This window comes from Crinia signifera, chromosome 3 (genome assembly GCF_055691185.1).
Source record: "Crinia signifera chromosome 3, ASM5569118v1, whole genome shotgun sequence".
NCBI classification, from domain to species: domain Eukaryota; kingdom Metazoa; phylum Chordata; class Amphibia; order Anura; family Myobatrachidae; genus Crinia; species Crinia signifera.
Window position 1 is genome coordinate 27,587,993 of NC_139219.1, and position 13,126 is coordinate 27,601,118.

The 13,126-nt window shown below is 44.7% G+C and overlaps 1 protein-coding gene across 3 annotated transcripts in view; it reads right to left on the minus strand.

The window, feature by feature from the left end:
• Positions 1-2,005: 2,005 nt before the first annotated feature.
• Positions 2,006-13,126, minus strand: part of XDH (xanthine dehydrogenase) — a 64,951-nt gene continuing 53,830 nt past the window's right edge. For all 3 annotated transcript variants that reach the window (XM_083175514.1, XM_083175515.1, XM_083175517.1), the window contains 8 exons: positions 8,678-8,806; positions 7,576-7,650; positions 7,037-7,089; positions 6,476-6,590; positions 4,887-4,952; positions 3,997-4,185; positions 3,555-3,722; positions 2,006-2,395 (listed from right to left, as the gene is read on the minus strand). In XM_083175514.1, the coding sequence (XP_083031640.1) occupies positions 2,345-2,395; positions 3,555-3,722; positions 3,997-4,185; positions 4,887-4,952; positions 6,476-6,590; positions 7,037-7,089; positions 7,576-7,650; positions 8,678-8,806 (846 nt within the window). In that variant the 3' untranslated portion in view covers positions 2,006-2,344. The remainder of the gene's footprint in view (positions 2,396-3,554; positions 3,723-3,996; positions 4,186-4,886; positions 4,953-6,475; positions 6,591-7,036; positions 7,090-7,575; positions 7,651-8,677; positions 8,807-13,126) is intronic.

Consider the following 13,126-nt stretch of genomic DNA (forward strand, 5'->3'; position numbering starts at 1 on the left):
TGCAATAGACCAAATGATCCCAACCCCCCCATATACCCTGCATTACATCACTACAATATATCCCCCTATACCCTGCACTATATCCCAACAATACATCACCCCTATACCCTGTACTACATCGCTACACTACATCCCTATATACCATGCACTACATCGCTACACTACATCTCTATATACCATGCACTACATCGCTACACTACATCCCCATATACCCTGCATTACATCACTACAATATATCCCCCTATACCCTGCACTACATCCCAACAATACATCACCCCTATACCCTGCACTACATCGCTACACTACATCCCTATATACCATGCACTACATCGCTACACTACATCCCTATATACCATGCACTACATCGCTACACTACATCCCTATATACCATGCATTACATCGCTACACTACATCCCCCTATACCCTATTCCTTTGACAAAGCTGCACTTAGATGCAGGGAAACGCGTCAGCCGCAAGCCCTGGACATACCTAGTGTTCATTCTAGCACCCGCTATCTTTGAAAACCCATGCAGATCCTCTTCCCTGCCTGGGGTGTCGCTGTCTGCTGTGGTGTTTCTAGCACAGGTCTAGTTTGCATGTCAGTGCTGATATACAGACCACACTGTGCTAAAAGCACTACAGCAGACAGCGACACCCCAGACAGGGAAGAGGAACTGCATGGGTTTTCAAAGATAGCGGGTGCTAGAATGAACACTACATACCCCCAGCACTTTTATCACACCTCTTCTTGGATCCGGACCAGCCGCCCTCAGTGATCATCTTGCCACACACTCCATCACTCCTCCACTCCTCCGGACTTTGTTACCCTCACCCATCTTGGAGAGACACTTGCTGTAATGCAATCGGATTGGAACAATATCTCCTGGTGACCCCAATTGCGGTAACTATAAAACCCACCCACCCACGCTGCATCACCAATTGGTGACTAATACGTGGGGACTGTGTATTTCATCCATCCAGAGCTTACTATTGGAATTATTGGAGTATATGTGGATACTATTGGCGGCATAAATAGGAACGGATCCCTGTTCATTACCTTTGAAGTGGTTTTACATGTTTTTTATATGTTATTAAATTTACTACTGTGAATGTTCATTGGTGTACCAGCGCTACTTTATTCTTTTCTATATCCCCCTATACCCTATCCTGCATTACATCGCTACACTACATCCCCTATACCCTGCACTACATCACTACACTACATCCCCTATACCCTGCATTACATCGCTACACTACATCCCCTATACCCTACACTACATTCCCTATACCCTGCACTATATCGCTACACTACATCCCCTATACCCTGCACTACATCACTACACTACATCCCCTATACCCTGCACTACATCACTGAACTACATACCCTATACCCTGCACTACATCACTACACTACATCCCCTGTACCTTGCACTATATCGCTACACTACATCCCCTATACCCTGCACTACATCACTACACTACATCCCCTATACCCTGCACTATATCGCTACACTACATCCCCTATACCCTGCACTACATCCCCTATTGCCCTGCATTACATTCCCCTATACCCTGCACCACTACACTACATTTCCCTATACCCTGCACTACACTAGATCCCCCTATACCCTGCACTACATCACTACACTACATCCCCCTATACCATGCACTACATCCAAATGATACATCCCCTATACCTGGCACTACATCACTACACTACATCCCCATATACCCTGCACTACATCGCTACACTACATCCCCCTATACCCTGCACTACATCCCCTATTGCCCTGCACTACACTAGATCCCCCTATACCCTGCACCACTACACTACATTTCCCTATACCATGCACTACATCCAAATGATACATCCCCTATACCTGGCACTACATCACTACACTACATCCCCATATACCCTGCACTACATTACTACACTAGATCCCCCTCTACCCTCGCTGTTAAGTCATATGTTTGCAATTATGATTAAAGTCACCAAATACAAACATTTGTGAAATAATGATTTATTTAAGTCATAATTGGTGCTTAAATAAACAGCATTTTCCGAGCAAAAATTAAAATATTCTGTCGTTGGTTTACGACACCTAATGGCTGCCAGGAAACAGTTTCACATATTGAATTAACACTGGCATACAATTATTATTAAATTACATGTAAAATTAAAAGATCATAAATTATTAAAACTCCTCCCCCCAAAACAATACAAGGAATAATAAAGTGCCTTCATGCTGCAGATTGATGGGTGATTTGTGCGTGATCTCAGCGATCTGTCTCCTGGGTGCGGATGTCACGTGTGTGTTCTGGGTGCGGCTCATTACGTCCCTCATTATACTCTAATAGACCACGGTGTAAAGGTTCCTGCTTCCGGAACTGGGCACTGCAGAGAGACAACGCGGAAGAGGCCGTCATGGTACAAACAGAGAGACGGACAACACGGACATATTGTTATCACAATTACCAATTAAACATAGTGGGCTAAATTTACTAAGAAGGGAGTTCTACACTAGATGGGGGCAACCAATCACATTCTATCTATTATGTTCTAGAAGGTGCTAAGTAAATAAGAAATAGAATATGATTGGTTGCTATGGGCAACATCCTATCGTCAATAGAACTCCAATTTTAGTAAATTGACCCCAATAAGTTATGAAAATGATGCTGGGGCTGATTCAAAATCATCCTCATCCAATTGTACGTTTATTTAAATACCGCAAAAAAACTCAGAGATGCCCACTGTCAGTGGTATCCAAATAGTAGGTCGACAGTATCTGGGTCGACACCAAAATGTCAACATGCACTTGGTCGACGTTGACAAAAGGTTGAGATGCACTAGGTTGCATTGACTATAGGACATTTTATAAGTTACCGTCCATGTGGACTCAACGCTACATTAAGTGTTCACGTGCTCAGGTGTCGACACAGATACCAAAAACCTCATGATGACATTCTCATGTGTCAACCTTTTCCATGTCAACCTTTTGTCTGTGCCCCTTGTGCCCAACGCCCAGCGTTTCATGGGGACTTCTCGACCATCGGAACCTCTCGACCATCGAAATGGGGTCTGAATTAGGCCCATCGTTTCTTTGCCTGGCTGAATAACTAATAGCCCGGTCACAGCACGGTGCCATTGGCTAAGACAGATGGGGGTCAACAGGGTCAAATTGTAATCACAATGTAATCACCCATATTGAAAAAAATCGACATGGGTTTTTCACGCTTTTTTCCATAAATGGTGATGTTTTTCATACTTTACAAATTAGACATAGAGCTTGAAGCATGACCAGTGAATCGAGCCATTCAAGGGGATGTGGTACACTTACACAGTGTCCATGTCGTCCTATGTCGGCATTGATATAAAAAAAGTGAAAAATTCATGTTGACCTTTTCTATGCCGCCTTATTGCTTGTGTCGACCTTTTGACCATATCGATCTAAGGAATATCGTCCTTTTCCTTGTGTCGACCTATGGCCTGTCGACCAAGAGTGGTCGACCTTTTGACTGTCAACCCTATGACCCATACCCAGACAGATACCTACCAGTTTGGTAAACTCATCCACGCAGGCATTGCGGATCCTCTCCGGGGTGGCCGGACTGTCGAGCCTAAATGGTCCAGTAACGCCGGACTCCGCCCGGGCCGAAGCGATGGCATCTTTGATGGCATAGAAAACAGAGGCCGACAAGAAAAGCGGAGGCTCCCCGATGGCCTGTAAGTAACAATGCAATCGATTATTAGCAACCTCGTTCTGTCCCTTTCCCATGTGTTCCTTACTAATCCTGTAGAGCAGGCACTTTCCAACTATGGCCCTCCAGCTGTTGTAAAACTACAAATCCCATCATGCCATGCCACAGTTTTGCCATTAGGGAATGCTAAATCTATGGCAAGGCATGCTGGGATGTGTAGTTTCACAACAGCTGGGGGGTGCACATTTTGGATGTGCCTGCTGTAGACGGAGCGTTGGGAGAGCTGGCGGACGTTACCTTGGAGGAATAGATGGCTTTGCTGTTTGGACAGTCTCGGAGGAGAGATACGTTGAATTCTGCCGGAATGTCGCCGAAGGCTGGAATCTTGTACATTCCGGGGCCGCGCGTGTACAGGTTGCCATCCGGGGAATACTTTAACTCTTCCAAGGTGAATAAGCCGAGTCCTTGTACAAACGCACCTTCAATCTGAGCAAGGAAAGGTTTATTCATAAACTGTGCTGTAGTGGAGTGGATTGGCCGGAAACAATCACATAGGGATTACATTATCATAATGTGCTGTATTGGACTGGAGTAGTACAGCCCACCAGGGAATGCAGTGGAAGAGGCCCAAGCTTAAGGGTGTGGCTATCCACTAAAGTAGGTGTGGCCATCTACCACGATGGCACATGGTCAATCATTAAATAGCACAAGCTGTACACAGAAGAGGGCCTCTTTATAAAAGGAGGGGACAGGCATATGTCAGGAACACCCACTTCATACCCTCCTACATGACCCAATGTATTCGGTACACAATACTCTGCTCCTGGACTTCCCTCTTAATGTATGATTGCCGTCACCTGTGTGGAACTAGGAAACTGACAAGAGGGTGTTTCAACTCAGGTGACGGCACTCATACATTAAGAGGGAAGCCCAGGAGCAGAGCATTGTGTACCGAATGCAATGGGTCATGTTGGAGGGTATGCCACTTTGATTGGCAGGAGGTTGCATTTTGATATTATTTCCATGGAAACAAACCAAGGGACCAAGTTCATCCAAGATCCTTTTCCACAAAGTTACTGACCCCCAGAGGAGGGGTTGGGGGCTATGGCAATGGAACCGTCAGGAATTCCCCCAGTTTGCCTGTGAGCCAGTCCAACCCCCATAATGCGCCATTCAGTATTACTCACCTGACCTATATCTATGGCTGGGTTAAGACTGTTGCCTACATCCATCACTATATCTGTGCGTAGGTTCTGGAAAAACATTAGACAAAGGAACGGTTAGGAACAGTCCACGTGGAAACCCATAGTAACAGTGTGACAGTATTGTGATTCCATTCAGGGCTGAGTATATAGGTGTATTTACCTGGTAACGCCACATTAAAGGGGTGATTCTGGTTGGTTTGCAAAAGCAAATTCCTTTTGTCATGGACAAATCCATGCTGCACTGCAGGTGAGGCAGATGTAACATGTGCAGAGAGAGTTAGATTTGGGTGAGTTATTTTGTTTCTATGCAGGGTAAATACTGGCTGCTTCATTCTTACACTGAAATTTAGATTAAAGTTTGAACACACCCACCCAAATCTAACTCTCTGCACATGTTACGTCTGCCCCACCTGCAATGCAGCATGGAGAGAGATTTTGCTTTTAGGCCCATAATGCCTTCTCTACACTATAAGGCATGGCTGCACCTGGCACATTATTAGGGTTACCATACATCTCTTTACACTAAGATGTTCAAAGATTACACAGGTTCCATGGCACCATGTTGCAGGCTTGAAGTCAGCCAGCCACAGAACTTGTGAAATTCATTTGAGTCGCAGTTTAAAGGGATAGTATGGTATAACTATGCAATTAGGGGCTAATTGCAGGCAAAGCTAGGCCAGAAGCTCTGCAACCCTTCTCTTGTGTACTTATGTGCCACAGAATGCGCAAGGACTGAGAGGACCACTTTCACACAGTTATCCTATTGGTGCATCCTTATACGCCACCATTGAAAATTGCAACGGTACTATGGCAGGTGCCGTGTCTCAGTCTGACCGTGGCCTCCGACGCTTGTGGCTCTACATCTTTGAATACATCCGATTGCAATGACATGCCCTCTAGCCACCTTCCAGGCCCTGCCCATCACACATCCGACACCTTTCTGAGATCATCTTAATGGACTGCAGTGACCGCTTTATGAGCAGGGCAGTACAGAGCCTGGGCTGGCCCAGGTGCTTTTCAAAGGGAGTGGCCTAATCATAGGAGGCGTGCCATGTACCCTGTACATGTACTGCGGCACTGCATAAAGCTGTATGTGCTTAGTTAAGAAGAATGTCTGCTGTCAGGTAAAAGGGGCCCCAGTGGCCCTTCCATCAGACCTGGCCAGGGTAATTAGCACCCCCATCTCTCTGCACCTCTGTTTGTGAGTTTGAAGCCTGCTCCAGCGGTTACCCCTTGGACACATTTCTTTATTTACTTATTTAAAATTAACCTGTCAGAACTGGCAAAGCTGCCGCTGCGTGTGCTGTTAACCAGGGTGCATCACCCCGAAAATCTCATATCGCCAAGACTGGCACAAAATATCCACAGATCTGCCCTCTTGTACATTCCCCTCTTGTCTTGCTGATAGTTACTTAGGCAATGCTAAAATATGTTTATTTATGTATTATTAGTAGTAATATTTATAAGAAAAGTAAGAATAATAAAGTTATCATTATAAAGAATTGTAATAATACCGTGTATTTGTATGGCACATGTCAGTGTGCGTGTGTGCGTGTGTCTGTTACTTATACCTTATGGTCACCGGTTAAACAGTCAATCTCGACCTCAGAGCACGCTACCCCGTAGCTGAAGTAGTTGCTGGGATTTCCCTCATTCTTTTCTGGGTCATACCCAATACCATCGATCCTTGGATGGAAACAGATTCCATTATACATATATGTGCAAATGGGGCAGCTATCTGGGATGGAGAATCACACACACACACACCTACCCCAGCCTCCCCTTTCCCCCTTACTGCTCCCAATCAATGATGTTGCTGAGAAGCCCCAAGGGGGCACTGTTATATATGTATAATATTATATACAGTAGGGATGATGGGATAAGATAGTATCAGCAATGTATAAGAGAAATATCTAGGAAGGGATGGCCTCTAATGTTCCCCGGTCACCCATCTGCCTTATTACCATTTATAGACCACCTTGTACTGTATGTTTTAAGGCAAATTTATCCAAATGGACAAAATATCCCAAATAGATCAAAATCTCACAATCATGTGACCATCGCAATCATTTTGCCCAAATATACCTGTAAGTGTCCCTTCTCCTCCCCTGCATGACGGCTCAGCGACCTACCTGTAAAATCCCGTGGCTGAGAGACTCACACGGTCCTGGTAGGCTGAAGTTACCTGGAACAGAAAACAGGGACTGTTATCCCTGCACACTGGCAGTCTTAAGGCAGATTTGTGCTGTGGTGAGGATGTTTAATACATTACAGGTGGGATGTACCAACCTTGTGTAGTACATCCTACAACCTACCGCGCCATTACTAACCGCATAAATAATAACACTCCAGCTACTGCCTCGTTATTTGGGGATTAGTACATATGGGAAATGTGGCCAGAAGCCAGTTTTTGGGCCTTCAGGACCTCTAGCGGGTGTCATGGAAGCGCAGTGCATATAGCGTTACCCAGAAATGACGCGTTTACCTTTGAAAGTTGGCATCAGTGAGCATGAACCAACTGGGAATGAGCATGAAATCCCTGGCAACGGGCATGTAGGTAAAAAATTATAATTAATGTATAGGGGGGGGAGGCAGAAACCATTTGAGCAAGGGGTGATAAATGTATAGTTACGCCACTGACCACTTGGTTACAACGTAGACAGATACGTACCCAGCTCTCCCATGTCCCACTAGGGTTAGACTTTTTGTATGGCTCCAGTCTCTGCAGTAATGTCTGGCAAGCATTCTGTAATGATAGGGATGCATTAATACAGGTGGTAAGACATAAACGGGGGTCTTCAGGGAATTAGCCACAGGTATTCATTGGTAAATGGGCCCCAAAGGTCACATGAAGGGGACATAAATGGAAATTGAGGTTTCCTGGGTATATGCATTATATAGTTCACCAGGAGATTCAAGGGAAATCGTTGGTGATATCATTCAAATCTGCTCCCTTTGACGGCCAGATGTATCAGGCTTCAAAAAGAGATAAATTGGAGAGTGATAAACAGCCAGCCAATCAGCTCCTAATGGTCATGTTATAGGCTGGGTTTGAAAAATGACAGGTAAGAGCTGATTGGCTGGTTGTATATCACTTTTTGAAGCTTGATACACCTGGCCCAGAATCTTGTCTTTGTCCCCTTAGTCCTGGTTCCCTGCTTCCTTAAACAATTGCCTACTATGGGGTATATTCAATTACTGTCTGATCCATAATTTCCAATGGAATGGATCAGACACTACCTATTCCATGCAGCGGCCAAATCCGAATGCCAGATTTGGCCGTTGATTGATGCTCACTCGGCCGGCGCCAGGACCGGTGAGCGCGTCAGCAGCGATATGTGTCCGGGAGGTGGCATGAACCGGGACAGCGCTGGGTGGCCTGCTCTCGGCATTACGGGTGAGTGACGCAGGAAGTGGTCGGTGGATGGGAGGACAGTGCTGGGTGAGCTGCTGCTGCTCTTCCGCCACCGTCCTCCCTGCCTCAATCTGACATTTTTGTATGTCGAATAGAGATTGACGGAAATGGGGCCAAAACCAAGGTATGTGGATCCGCGGCTATTCTGCCAATCCACCTGGTTTTCGATAGATCGGAGTATTCCAACCTGTCGGAAAAAAGAAGCCAGGGTTGAATAGGTCGGAAACAGTTGTCTTTCCGACAAGACGACAGTTTTGACTGTAATTGAATATACCCCAATTCATCTGAGACTGTTTCTCTTAGTACATGCAGTAAATGTGTGCTATAAGTCCAGAGGTTTTTCCTGCAAGGCTCTTACATATATCGCCATGCCGTTGAGGTCAGAGCTGACTGACGCTGCCGTCGGTGATGCGTTTGGAACCGTGTTGGTGCTCGTCTCACTTATGTGAATTTTAGAAGCTGCAATTCCCAAAACCTTACTGGCAACCTACATGTCAGAAGAAAGCAACTGTTAGTTCCACCAAGAAATCTCTACGTTACCTGCAAACAAGCTTCCTCCTGAAACTCTCCAAACAATGGGGTGATTCAGGTGGGTTTGCAAAGCACATTTAGTTTGCTAATGTTCAAAACCATGTGCACTGCAGGTGGGGCAGATGTAACGTGCAGAGAGAGTTACATTTAGGTGAGTTATTTTGTTTCTGTGCAGGGTAAATACTGGCTGCTTTATTTTTACACTGCAATTTAGGTTTCAGTTTGAACATACCCCACCCAAATCTAACTCTCTCTGCACATGTAACATCTGCCCCACCTGCAGTGCAGCATGGTTTTGTCCATTCGCAAACCAAATGTTCTTTACAAACCGACCTGAATTACCCCCAGTATGTTTGCAGATATCACTTTTATAAAATGTATTACTGGCCAGGAAGCAAAACGACAACGTGGCATCAAAAGTCAAGAAAGATGCTGACAGACCAATCTCCTTATAACCAGATCTGCCCAACTTGGTCCGGAATACAGTTGTTCTACAGAAGACCAAAGAGGAATACATAGGGTGTTTAATGTGTGTGTAATTGTTTTTTTTTTTTTTCAAAATATTTTTATTGGATTTTGTATTTTTTTCCATAGTAAAACCAAACATACAAAACATGTATCAAAACATACATGGTACATCTCAAGTTGTACAGAACATCTCAAAACTTAATTGCACTTGTCAACAGGACATGCATTTAGAGTATGAATGCGTAGAAAAACATACATCAATGGGGAGAAAGCCGACATTGCTGCGGTGAAGCGCCCTTTCGGGGTCCAGGGGGCGTGAGCTCTTGGTTCTGTCTGCCAGCCTGCTGGCTTACGCAACAATATGACCCTTTCCTAGGTCTAAGTTACCTATGTCTTCTTGACTCTAAGAGATGACCGGGGGCTCTGTTGTCATATAGGTACTTCAATGGTAGTTTCATGGGCCAGGTTGTCGAGGTAACAACTCTACAAAGGTAAGTAATCTACGCCTGGTGTGATTCTGGGTGGGTCTGAGGTATTCCTGGGGGGGGGGGGGGGGGGGGGAGGGGGGGGGATTGAGAGCAATCAATTTAATGTCTAACATATAAAAGTATAAATCGTCTGAAAGTTAGTGAGAGGGGGGGGGGGATGTGTGAGTTATCTATGTATGGACCTTTGGGGGGGGGGGGTGTTTATGTTATCTGTATATTTAGTTAGTTATTTCAAGTGTGAGAGTAGGTCAAGGGATTCTAAAATTTTGTCCTGGGTGGCAATTGGGCTAATTTTGATATAGGGTTTCCATTTTATCAGGAAACTTTTTGTTAGGGATTGGGTAGCGTGAATATTGTTATATCTATCATACGTCATGTAACTGTTCATCATCTCCTCCAAATCAGATAGATTTGGTTTGCGATGTGTAATCCATGACTTCAGTATAGTTTTCTTTGCCACCGTGAACAAAATTGTTAGGAATGGTATTAGATAGGTTTGATTGTCAGTGAGAAGCCACTCATCAAAGTTTAAGAAGAGTATTGGTGTGGGTAAGAGTTTTAATTTCAGTGAAAAGTGACTTTCTATGTAATGCAAGACTTTATACCAGAACTTCTTAATGTGTCCACAGGTCCAGAAGTTATGGAACAAAGTACCGGAATGATAGCCGCATTTAAGACATTTTCCAGTCTCAGAAGGGTCGAAGTAACTTCTTTGCTTTTGCGAAATGAAGGCTCTGTGAATTGTTTTGTAGTGTGTTTCTTGTAAGGCCGAAGCCTGGAGGATCTTCATTGTGGATTCGTAGTATTTGTATATGTCAGTGGCCTGGATCAGGGGGATATCTTGTTCCCATGCTATCTTTGTCTTTTCTTGTGTTGTTAATAAAGATTTTTCTTGTAATTCTTTGTATATGAGTTTTGATTTAAAGGTACCAGCTTGGAGTTTGTTGCCCCAAGAGGTTAATATAGAGTGGGATGAGGACATTATATTGTGGGTAGAAAGCGATTGCACAAAGTGCTGGATTTGTATTATTGGGAATAGGGCATTAGGAGGAAGGCCGTAGCTATCTCTGAGGGCAGAGAAGGGTAGGATTTTCCCTCCCGGGTCAAACACTTGGGAGATTAATTTTAGACCTTTCCTTTCAAGTCTGTTAAAAGCTGGGTTGTTTATTCCTGGGGGGAAAAGAGGGTTTCCGCAGATTGGCATCCATTCCGTGCTCTGGGGGTCAATTCCTATTTCTCTACATGTCAGGTGCCAGGCCTTGTGGATGTCTTGGAACAATGGGTTTTTGTATATTTGTAAGGGGATTTTATTTTTTGGTGTATGGATGAGTGCTTTGGGTGAATATGGGAAGAGGGCAGCCTTGTCCAGTTCACATAGGGAAAAGGAGTCAGAGTCCTGTAGCCAACCCAATGCCACACGGGCTAATAGGGAGCAGGAATAGGCATTTATATCTGGTAGACCAAGGCCTCCATCCGCCTTTAAAAGGCTGAGTTTGGCCCAGGCTATTTTTGGTTTCTTTCCATTCCATATAAACTTGGAGCAGGCTTGATTCAAGATTTTAATGTCTGTAGGTGCAATTTTTAAGGGTAGCATTTGCATGGGGTACATTATCCTGGGAAATATAACTGTTTTCACCACTTCGATCCTTCCCAAAAGGGAAAGGGGCAAAGAGGTCCAGTCTGTAAGGGTTTTCACTATTTTGGGTATGATAAAGGAGTAGTTTTTTTTTGTATAAGTCTGTGAGTTTGTTCGGGATCTGAATGCCTAAGTATTTTATTTGGGATTTTTGGATTTTGATGGAATTTAAAATATCATCTGGTGGGAATGTGGGTGGGGGGCCTTTTAAAGGTAATAATTCGGATTTGTCTATATTTACTTTATAGCCCGAGAAACTGCCAAACTTCTGTAAAATTTGGAAGATCTTCGGTATTGCGTGTTGTGGGTGGGACAAGAATAAGAGCATGTCGTCTGCAAACAACGAAACTCGAAGATCTATATTACGAATCTGGATTCCTTGGAATTCCGGGGATTCTCTTAGGTGAATAGCTAGTGGTTCCAAGGCCAGGGCGAACAGCAGAGGTGATAGAGGGCAGCCCTGCCTCGTGCCTCTTAGGATGGGGAATGGGTCTGATAGTAGGCTATTGCATATGATTCGCGAGGATGCTCCCTCATATACCGTTGATAGGAACTGAGTGAATGTTTCTGGGAAGGCAAATCTTCGTAGTGTATTGTGTAGGTGCTCCCAGTGTACCATATCGAAGGCTTTTTCTGCGTCGAGTGATAGTATCGCTTTTGGGTCCTCCGACATGGCACACTGGGTAGCATGAATTGCCGACAGGACTCGTCTTATATTTATTGTGGAGCTTCTTCCCATAACAAAGCCTGTCTGATCTATGTGTACTATTCTGGGAAGAATCAATTTAAGACGTTCTGCCATGATTTTCATAAGTAGCTTATAGTCAATATTTAATAAAGAGATTGGTTTGTAGGAGCTGGGCAGAGCCAGGTCTCTACCTGGCTTCGGGATCACTCTAAGTATAGCTGAATTAAAGTGGCTGGGCATCTCATTTGTCGTTAGAATTTTATTAAAGGCTTTAGTGAGAATTGGGATTAATTTAGGGGCTAGTAATTTGTAATAGTCTGGGGTGAGGCCATCTGGGCCAGGTGCTTTACCTGCCTTTAGGTCCGAAAGGGCTTTTGCAACCTCTTGTGGTGTGATGCTTTGGGTGAGGAGGTGTGAGTCTTCCTCTGTTATTTGGGGGGTTGTAATGGTTTCCCAGAATTCTTGGGAGTTTGTAGGTTCTGATTCTGGTGCCGAATATAGATTGGTGTAAAAGTCACATAGGACCTGTGCTGTCTGGGGGTTTGTTGTAGTGTAGGAATTGTCAGCTTTGCGAAGGGGGCGTATTGTTGCCGGGGGTCTTTGGCCTTGTAGGAGTGAGGAAAGTAATTTGCTGGATTTATTTCCAAATCTGTGGAACCTAGCTCGTTTGGCGAAAGAGTAAATAGACTCAGATTTTTCTATCGAGGCCTCGCAGGTCCTCTTTGCGTCAAGGTATGTGGCTCTAGTTGAGGGGGAGGGGGAGGTCCTGTATTCCCGGAAGGCGTTTGTAAGCGTTAGTTGAGCTTGTAATTGCTCCCGCTTTGCTTTCTTTTTTATGAAAGCCATGTGGGAGATAATTTCTCCTCTAATTGTGGGTTTGGACGCCTGCCAGAACAACAGGGGGTCCGCCTCCTCTGTTTCTCTATTTTCTTTGGCATAATTGTCCCAAGCAGTTGATACTGCGTCCCTCAAGTGTACTGATGACGCTAAGGCAGG